The sequence below is a fragment of the Cynoglossus semilaevis genome, chromosome 20 (genome assembly GCF_000523025.1).
Source record: "Cynoglossus semilaevis isolate Cse_v1.0 chromosome 20, Cse_v1.0, whole genome shotgun sequence".
Taxonomy (NCBI): domain Eukaryota; kingdom Metazoa; phylum Chordata; class Actinopteri; order Pleuronectiformes; family Cynoglossidae; genus Cynoglossus; species Cynoglossus semilaevis.
The window spans coordinates 11,366,645-11,376,639 of NC_024326.1; the positions used below are offsets into that span (position 1 = coordinate 11,366,645).

At 41.9% G+C, this 9,995-nt stretch overlaps 2 protein-coding genes across 2 annotated transcripts in view; one reads left to right on the forward strand and one right to left on the reverse strand.

The window, feature by feature from the left end:
• The first annotated feature begins 26 nt into the window (after positions 1 to 26).
• dusp12 (dual specificity phosphatase 12) lies at positions 27 to 3,713 on the forward strand. Its single transcript, XM_008334690.3, has 8 exons — positions 27 to 288; positions 629 to 893; positions 985 to 1,098; positions 1,372 to 1,490; positions 1,587 to 1,674; positions 1,757 to 1,848; positions 2,062 to 2,141; positions 2,273 to 3,713. Exons 2-8 carry the CDS (start codon positions 631 to 633, stop codon positions 2,414 to 2,416), a joined length of 900 nt encoding a protein of 299 aa, XP_008332912.1. The 5' UTR covers positions 27 to 288; positions 629 to 630; the 3' UTR covers positions 2,417 to 3,713.
• Positions 2,690 to 9,995, reverse strand: part of olfml2bb (olfactomedin-like 2Bb) — a 13,038-nt gene continuing 5,732 nt past the window's right edge. The window contains exons 9-10 of the mRNA XM_025052446.1: positions 9,894 to 9,995; positions 2,690 to 9,449 (exon numbers count right to left, since the gene is read on the reverse strand). The exon at positions 9,894 to 9,995 is cut by the window's right edge and continues 40 nt beyond it. Of these exons, the coding sequence (XP_024908214.1) occupies positions 9,060 to 9,449; positions 9,894 to 9,995 (492 nt within the window). The 3' untranslated portion in view covers positions 2,690 to 9,059. The remainder of the gene's footprint in view (positions 9,450 to 9,893) is intronic.

Genomic DNA, 9,995 nt, shown 5'->3' on the forward strand with positions numbered 1-9,995 from the left:
TATTCAATTAGTAATGTTAATATAACAAAGTAGCTCACTAAAACAACTGTAGTGAACAGGATTTTAAAAAAACGGTTTAAAAAATTCACGTTTATGTGGAACGTTTGTCCGCATATTTATGTTTCCTGTCGGACTGTTTAAAAGACGTACGAAGTTCCGATTCACCATTTTTCAGTCGCCTATACGGTGTTGATTTCCCATTTTTGTGTTTACTTCATTTTCTTCAATTGGCGTTTGTCGCCCGAAGCCGAACGATTGACAATATCATTGACACACGAAGCTAAGGAGGTCAGTAGCATTTGTACTAATGTAACTTTTAGTCTGTAAACAAAAGTTACGGACTCTAGGAAATGCTACACACTTTAAACCATCCCTTGTTTTGTATATTTTGCTGCACTATTGTAGACTAAAAACAATGGCCTTTTTAGCATATTGTAATGTTTTTTAATGCTGTTTAATTTTGTCGTTACACTTGATCATATTTACTGTAACGCAGCACATCCCCCGGAAGTGGAACTTCAGTGTGAACAGGTCACTTTAACAACAACAACAACAATTATTGATTTATTCCATGCTCCCTGACTCTCTGCAGTTATTGAGTTATTCCATGCTCCCTGACTCTCTGCAGCCATGCTCCTGGTGGACCACGGGGTGTTCATTGGCACTGCTGCCGATCTAAACGACAGGCATGAGTTGGTCAACCATTCTGTCACTCACATCCTGTCCGTGGACTCTGTTGACCCTGCTCTCCTCCTGCCTGCTGATGATGTCTTCTGCAGGAAGTGGGTCTGCGTTTTGGATGAAGCCACCTCTGACCTCCTGAGTCACATGGATGACTGTTACACTTTCATCCAGCAGGCGGTGGAGGGAGGTGGGGCTGTGCTTGTTCACTGGTAAGTTTCACAAGTCAATGGAAGGTGATAGTTGTGGACATATTTTTGTTGTATCCTATGAGTTGATTTGGTTATTTTGGGTCTCCCTCAGTCAGGCTGGTCGAAGTCGAAGTGCCACCATAGTTACTGCCTATTTAATGAAGAGACATGGACTGAGCTTTAGTAAGGCTTATGAAAAACTGAAGACCATCAAACAGGATGTTCAGTAAGTGTTTGTTTTGTGGACTCACCTTGTTAAACTATAACAATAAAGATTTAATTAAACATTGAACATTTTGCTGAAAGCCTCGTTAATGTTATTACTGCTCAACAATCAAAAGTTTAATATATGAATAATAAATAATGTTAATTTAATAATATATTGATAGAATATGTATCTGTACTTTTAACTTTTTTAATCCAGGATCAACTACATAGTGTTACCAGTTCTTATGTCCTCCCTGCATACATACCTCTGTCATATTGTGATGTGTTCCAGGGTGAACAGTGGTTTTGAGGAACAGCTTTGTATGTATGAGGCCATAGGCTGTGAGGTGGACTTCAGTTGTCCTCTGTACAAACAGTACAGACTGAACAAGGTTGCAGAGAAATATCCCGGTAGAAGAACACACACACACATGGTTTGAATCAGTTACCAGTGCCTGTTTTACATTACACTGATTATTATTTTTGCATTTTTCTCCCTGTGTTCAGAGCTGGAGCAGGTTCCCAGGGAGCTGTTTGCTGTTGACCCAGCTCACTCCTCCTCCTCTGAAGTTTCCTATCGCTGCAGGAAATGCAGGTGACAACATAGAAATGTATCCTGTTTTTATTCAGGCTTTAACTTGTGTCTGACGCCTCCATGTCTGCTCTGTATTCTGCAGCCGAACACTGTTTCGTCAGTCCAGCATTCTCAGCCACTCGTTAGGAGACGGAGCCTCAGCCTTTGCTTACAAAAAGTCCAGCAACCTCAGTGGTAAGAAGCCTGTGTATGACCGCGAAGGCTGGGTGAGAAATGGACGGAAGCAAGAGAATAAAGGCTGAAGAGCTAGAAGGAAAAAAGCTCTGGTTTCTGACTGCGATTCCATTGTTTAATGAAAGCAGCAGTAGGAGTTTTGAACCAATAGGTGTGAAAAAGTTTGTTCAGTTGTGTATATATAGCTTGGTCTTTGTGTGTGCTGCTGTCCAGGAGACGTCCAGTGTACGTCCTACTTCATTGAACCGGTTCAGTGGATGGAACCAGCATTACTTGGAAAGATGGATGGGCAGGTGAGACACACATGTAAATGTCAGTCATCTACAGACACAGAACGCAAGGTGTTATCCATAATCTGTCATGTATCCGACGCGATACACGTGACCTCTGACCCTCACCCTTCTCCTCTTCCCACTCCATGCAGCTGCTGTGTCCTAAGTGTGGCTTTAAACTGGGCTCTTTCCGCTGGTTTGGTGACCAGTGTTCGTGCGGTCGCTGGGTGACTCCTTCTTTCCAACTCCACCACAACAGAGTGGACGAGATCCAAAGACTGAACATAAAGAGATGATGTCCAACACCCAATCACCGAACCACACGTTGAAGATGCGAGGACCGTCCGCTGTCACCTCACTTCTGAGGTTTATAGTGAGTTCAACTGCAGCCGTGAACAGATGATGTGTCACAGCTTTGTTTACACAAAGGAGGAAAAGATGATGTTTTTTTTTTTTTTCATGTTTTCATCATGACATTTTCTTCTATTGTCGAGATCGTTTGTATCTGATCCTGTGACAGATTTTCATCATTCACTAAATAATACAGTAAGTTGTTTAATCTATGTGTGTTTGTGGTACAGCTATACTTTACATTTCCTTTGTTAAATCACTTTTGTTGTGGGAACACTCTGTGCTTGTGGGGACATTTTACAGCTCCTCAGTGGGACACAGTGTATTTGCAGGTTCAAGATTAGGATTAGGATTAATATCAGATTTGTATTCAAGTTAGGGTAAGGATTAAGATTTGGTACATTTTGCTATAATTAACCAAACAGTGATCATTTACAGGAGTTAAACGCTAATCTTTCCCAGAGCAATGACGTGTAAGAACATAAATGCATCGCTAGAGGGAAACAAATCCCCATTGCACTCTCTGTACAGTGAGACAACAATTATAAACCTTAACGGTCCTGGCTGCTGAGACAGTAGAGAAATGTTCTTGTGCTAGGCTTTTGTTTCTCACACAGCTCCAGTTTCCCCCTCATCCAGAAAAATATTAAGTGGTAGAAAGAAAATGAAGGGTGAATTGAATCATATTAAAATTATTAAAGTCTAGAATAAATAGTATTTTTAGCTGCCAATTCCAAAATATTGTTGCTTCATTTCTCCCAAAGCCCTCAGAAGGAAAATAAAATAGATAATGGGTTTGTATTTACTTTACTAAGTGTGTATTTAAACTTAAAAGCATGTTTTCATCAGAGTTCACATACAGCATCTTTAGGACTGGTGCGTTCAGTCTGAGGAGTGTGGCTCCTCCAACAGTTAACATCTGTAACTGAGCAGCTTCATCCAACATGACGCCTGGAAAACTGGAGCATGAACTGGAAAGTTAGTGGGGAGAGAAGGGAGGAATGGGGCAGGGAGCAGCTACTGGAATACAGGGAATTATGTAAAAGATGTGGAAAAGTGGATTCAATACACAGAATGTGAAAATATATGATCGACATGGATGGAGGAGTGTGTCTGTGCCAGGGGAGCCAGGGAAAACACCTGAATATGAGAAGCAGAAGTATAAAGTTGTGAGTTACTGCAGTACTGGTTGTAAGGGCAGTGATGAGGTTTTCAGCTGCTGAGGGCAATAAACGAAAAAATGCCCAGTAAATTATTTTCCTTAATTATCGTCCTTAAATGTGTCATGGTTTTCTCTTTCACTGAAATGTGATTCAAATACATTAAGAAACTCAAGCAGAACTGCTAAAAGTTTCATAAATAATAATAATTAAAAAATAATAATTTGCATAATCATTTCTCACTTTAAGCCAAACAATATACTGCAGTAAAACTATTATGGTTTGACAACTTTAACATACCTGGATACTATGTAGTGTAATGGTACTTACTTTTTTGTACTTTTTCAAGACACAAATTGAGCGGTAACTTCACATTCACGAACAATGTAAATGGCGCCACAGGGCGCGTCTGACGCGAAGTGAATGAAGTTGGAAAAAAAACTAAATGTTTTTATTGATTTTCCTGCTCACAGTACCCAGTGACCTCAGGTGACCTTGCCAGGAAAGGGTATTTAAAAGACAGGCATGTTGAGCACGGACCAAGCTGTAATAAAACAGTAAATTTGTTGGTACAACATTCTGACTCTGGATTAGATGTTAAACAGATTCACTCCACATTCTGGACGAAATGACTTTTTTGGTCATTCACCTACCAGGTGTTGCCAACAGACAAGAGCTGAACTACACAGACTCCTCCACATCACGAAGAGGAAGCATAAAATAAGACACAAATGGCAGATGGACCGGGGAGGACAGAGATCCAGAACATCTGGCCCGAGGCAGGGCAAGAGGAAGAGAGGGAACCTGGACGTTTACAAGCTGTTACTGTAACCACCGCAAAATCCTTTTCAGAACCCTGGGGGGAAGCTGGAGCCAATCCCAGCAGTCTTTGGGTGAGGGCGGGCTACAGTCTGGACTGTTCACCGATCCATCACTGGCCACATACAGAGACAAACCGCCATTGACTGCAACCAAAACCCCCACCAAACGGATGAAGACGTGGAGCCTGCTGACACCCTACTGTACTGTGTTTTAGATCTTAGCCTGGAGCCAGTGCTGTGTATAAACATATTTTATTATTTTACAGCAAATGCCAAGCCATTCAAATAATACACAGTTTGATATATTCATGTTTTTATTTTGATCATGTGACGGCACAGTCTACGTCTGTCGTAGACATCTGTTGATTTACAGAGTGCAGGGGTCTCAAACCTGTGGCTCCTGGGCCTCATGTCGCTCTTTGGCCTCTTTACATTTGCTCCCTTCATTATTATATTTGATGTTTGTGAATAGGACAAATTGAGCACATAGCATTGGACCTGCAGTACAGTGGAACTGCATGGCTGCCATCATTTGGAAAGTTGTGTTTGTGCTCTTTGGTGAATTTTATTTGGTGGTTAAAGGCAAAAACACATCCCTGCAACATCTGTGGTTTTTATTCTCAGCCTGGGGAGCTTGTTTGCAAATTGAAATCATTAGTTTTTCTCTGAACGGCTCAGATTTGCTCAGCAGATGTGTCCTGTCTCCGTCTGGGACAATGGTTTGAGTTGATGTGGGAATGAAATGTGAGATCTTCTCTGTTTGTCTGCAGCAGACAGTCATGTCACTTTCATGAGCGTGCTCTCTGCAGGAACAACAGCAGGAGAGTACGGCGATGACATCATGGACGATGTGACTCACGTTTGAAATGTTGGCTCTGAGACTCCTCATATCTGGGCTTCATGGAACATGGAGAACGCATTCGTACTGAGGAGAGATGTGCTGATGTGAGTGGACAACCTGAGAAGGTCGTTTTCATTAGTCGTGGTCTCAGTCATTACTCTGAGGAATGTTTCTCTTTTGGCAGTAAAAAGAGGGAGTTGGTAAAAAGATTGATCCATTGCTCCTCCTCCTCCTCTTTTAATGTACAGTACATAAAAGTGTTTACGTCCTGTATTCTTTATTCTTCAAATCTCAAACTATATTTCTATTCACTTCTTCACATCTGAGGTTCTTTGAGGTTCATCTGTGGTTTTTGCATCATCTCCAACCATTCCTTTTACCACTGATACCTCACTTATGCTGCTTTGTCTCTGTCTGAGGACTGGTCCATGCTCAGTGAAATAACAGATGTGACCCTGTCTGGTCTATACATCAGCTCTTTCTCCATGGCTCCTTCATCCTCCTCCTCCTCCTCCTCTCCGTTACGTCTTTGATATTTTCCTCTCTTTTCCTCATCTCACCTTTGCTTTCTCTGTTTCCTGCATTAATTTCTCTTCTTATTTCTGGGGCTGTTATCACATGTCAGAGAAGGAGGTGGAAGGAGGTCGTAGCGCTTCTTCTTTTTTTTATTATAAAGAAACGCATTTGTCTGTAGCTCACTGTTAAACTACCAAAACCTTTGATAATCAAAGCATCAGTTACTATTAAAAATAGAACCGGTGAGTTTAGTGTTAGGCAAGAGGTCTGACCATTCCTCCACTGTGCAGCCCCAAATATGGAAATATCGACAGGAGAAAAAAACATAACCTAAATGTCTGGACAAGATGAAGGAACAAAAGGTCATGACCTCCATGATAACATCTCACTGTTATCATTTTCCCTTTTCCTTCTTTCTGCTCATTGGAAGTGGGGAATGTACTGATAACACTGCGCTCCTGTCATTAAACCAGTGATGTTTGTGTTTGTGTTCCTGGGCTGAATTTGTCTTCGGAGTGATTGTCGTGTGGACATTTTTGTGTGTCGTCACCACTTCAAAGGTCTCCTCTGACCCAGATTGTGGGTAAGGGTCACCTTTAGGAATGTAACTGTGATGGTTCAGGCTGGGCCGAAGGGTCTGACAAATGTCCTAATGTGTGTCCTCACGACTTCGACAGTTACAGTAGTAGGACAAGAATGTGTTTGTTGGTGTCTTTCCCCCACCGTGTGTGGTCCTCCCTGCTGCAGACATTCAGATGAGAGGGTTTGAATCCCAACAAAGAATACTCACATACACACTACGGATATGAACATGCAGTCGATATGAATGGGCATCTTTCTGCTCTGCATCCTGCTTGGCGGTTTAAACATGCCCACCCTCCACCCCTCACCACTGAGCCCACCAGTCCACCCCACAGTAACCATGTGTCAGTCACTGGAAGTCTGCAGCATGTCTGAAACAGGTCATAAAGCAGTAAAAGATCCAGTGTGTACCAATTAGGAAAAATGAATGAGAATAATTTGAAATAAACATGTTCCTTAGCACTTGCAGCTCACCTTAGTAGCTTTAGATAGCTAGGTAGCTGGAGCAGAGGATGGTTAAATGAGTTACATTTATTGTTGTTTTGGTGTAAGCAAATCAAGCAGGTTTGTTTTTCCTAGTAGTGTAGTAAATATAGCACTTAGTTTTTAACATAAGTTAAATTAAGAATACTGCTGTAGCTAAGATGAATGTGTTTGTGTATCATTGCATTTAAAAAATAAAAGTGTTTGTTTTTCTTAGCCTTAGAATAAGCCTTTTGTAAGGACTTTGTGCCCGGGGCTTTCTTTCAGAGTCCCCTGTTCGGCACCTTTGTCATGTTTTACAGCAGCCCGAATGAACAAACCAGCCTTAGTGTGCATTTTATAGGAGAAACTTGTCACGCTAATGGAGGAAAATGAACTTCTTATGGTTTAAAACAGCCACCAGAGTTCCTAATGTGCTTGGAAAAAAAGAGTGTGCAGAGGAGGCCTTAGTGTCAATCCGCAGTCCAACCATTAGAAGTCGCTGTTTCCCAGTTACTTTTAAGTTTTAGTTTAGTGCTCTGCTTTCAAACAGATTATATCTTTTTTTTTTAGGTGATCCAAAGACGACCAGGCCAAACCATACCAGACTGGAATGATAGCCAAAGGCTGTTTGAGGTGCAGTTTTATTATTGCTCTGTTTGAATCTGAGTACGGCCATTAAACCTGTGGATGGATCTGATGTGTGTCCTGAAACTTTCCCAGCCAGAGGTTCAGCGGCATTAGACTGGGTCTTATTTTCCACTCTTGGGAATCTTCCAGGGGCTCTGCTGCTTCCAGGAAAACTAAATCAATCCTAGGAATAATGTCCACTGCAGGCTGTGTGAAAGTACAGGAGGGAGAGTGAAAAAGGCTGTCAAGAACGGTTTATTTTAAAACATTATGCTATAAATTAACAACGCAGAAAAGCCTCACTTTGAGTACAGCCGTTGACATCAACTTTGTTCAGAGAAGAAGAAAAAAAAAATCCTATAGCTGTGAAAAGAATGATGTATCACTTTGTTTAAATTCACCTGCTTCCACTGACAGCTGAAGTGCTGCCGTTGTTTCATTACTGACATATACTGTATCTGGCAGGACTTCATCAAAATCATCAATAAAGTTGATACATGCTGGGAGAAAATTCTTTTTTATTGTACACCATTTGACCTGCAAAAAGGAGCTATCAGGTAAAGTATAGTGGTTTGGTTTCAACACAAGACAAAATCAATGACACAGACGGCAGTATTCTGTAGTAAATATCAGAACATGGAGCTCAACTCACTCTTTATAGTTGTTGCCTAACATATATATATAAAACAATAATCTTATGTTTGACTTCTCTGAAGTTTATAGAGTTGTTTTTTTTAAGAAATGGGTAAAACAGGAAGACAAACGTGTTTCACACCTGTTTTTATTTGACTGATCTCAATAATGGGATTATTAATATGGAAAGATGTCAAGGAAAGTACTGTATGCAAAAGTGTTCATTCTTTTTACTGGTCTGTGCTCGGTGAGGCTCTGTGGCTTGGGTGAAACTACAATGTTTTCCTGCACTTTGTCTTAACAACAACCAGTTGTCTGTTAATGAACTTTTTTAGGGTTAAAATAACCTGGATGACGTCTTAGAACCTTCCCAGACACATCAACTGAATCTATTTTCCAATGGTGAATATTTCCATCCAGAAATGTTCTGATCACTTGGAAAAGAAAAAGAAAAACCTTTATAAAACAGACAGAACAAACCCTGCTGATTTACTGTACTTCCTTGGACAGGACAGTTATAGGATTGTACTGTTTATTTTTAGGGAATTCCCGAAAACGATTCCTTTAGGACACCTGGGCTTTTCAGGGTTGCCTGGGGAGCTGCAGCAGAGCTCATCCCAGGGGTCGTTTGGTGAGGGCTGGGTGAACTCTCTCGTCCATCACAGCCTTTTTTCTCCTGTTCTCTTCTTGCATTGAACTTGCCTTTACTGCCAGTATCCTTCTCCCCACTCTTACCAGGGATCATACCTGATGAAGCAGAATCAGGGCGGGATGGTAAGATAAACACATGGAATATAAACTGATAAAAGTGTTATTGTTGTGTGTAACTGTGCGTGTGTGTATGTGTGTGTATATACAGTGATGAAGCTGCTTCTTCTTCTTTCAGTTCTATTTCTTCTCTCCTCGATTTTGGACGACTCCACATTTATGTCCAGCCATGATGCTAATAGGCAAAGATGACATCATACATCATCTGGTGACCGTTGTCCCACGCGTACAGTTTTTTGTCCAGTGGACAGTAAGCCAGCTGAGAGGTGTGTCCGTGCATGTTTGTAAATGCCAGGCTCGGCACGGTGTGTGTGAGCGTGTGGGTGTCGAAGGCATACGTCACGTTGGCGTAATGGTGCTCCATGCTGTTCACGCCATAGAGCACGCCACAAACAAGGAAGCTGTTTCCGTAAAGACCGCGGCGGAGGCCTGTGCGGAAGGTCCTTATTGGCTGAAGGTCTCGGGAACTGAGGTGGACGAGCAGGATCACTTCCTGGTGGAAACCCTCGGTGTCCAAGGCAGGGTAGAGTAACCACAGGCCGGACTCATCCACCGCTAACTCCACCTAGAAAAACAAACGGATGATTCAGAGAGGATTTTCAAACCTGGGGCTCCTCATCGTCAACATGAAAAGGAACACTGTTTTTTTTAGGAAGGGCTCCGTGAAACTGACTTGAGATTGAACCATTTATCTAATCTTTTATGTTTATGGAGAAACTGGAGGAAGCCCCCCCCCCCCACACAGGTGGTGTTGACTGTCAGAACCTAAAACAAAACAACAAAGACGTCTTCTTCTTCTTCTTCTTCTTCTTCTTCTAAAAGAAGTACTTCAAAAATCTCGTACATCAACATGACACTTTGTGGTCTTTACAGATTTATTAGTCCTTTAACCTTTGCTGACCTTTCGCAGCTCTTGAAGGTCCTCAAGTGTATATTCTCGTTAGTAAATCTCTGCTCAGTGTTTCCTGTGTAGTTTTATCACCGTTAAAACAACAGGCGTGGTTCTTACCTCGGTCTGTGTCCTGTGGACCTGTTCCTCCAGTATGGCGTCGTGCAGTGTGGTCCACGCTGCGACGTATCTGTGCCTCAGATCGTACCTGATGATGTCCCT

Bases quoted from the DNA above. Each gene is read 5' to 3' on its own strand.
- dusp12 (XM_008334690.3), top strand. From the start codon at position 631: ATGCTCCTGGTGGACCACGGGGTGTTCATTGGCACTGCTGCCGATCTA. The intron at 894-984 runs GTAAGTTTCACA...GGTCTCCCTCAG, and splicing joins GGGGCTGTGCTTGTTCACTG to TCAGGCTGGTCGAAGTCGAA. The intron at 1,491-1,586 runs GTAGAAGAACAC...CCCTGTGTTCAG, and splicing joins GGTTGCAGAGAAATATCCCG to AGCTGGAGCAGGTTCCCAGG.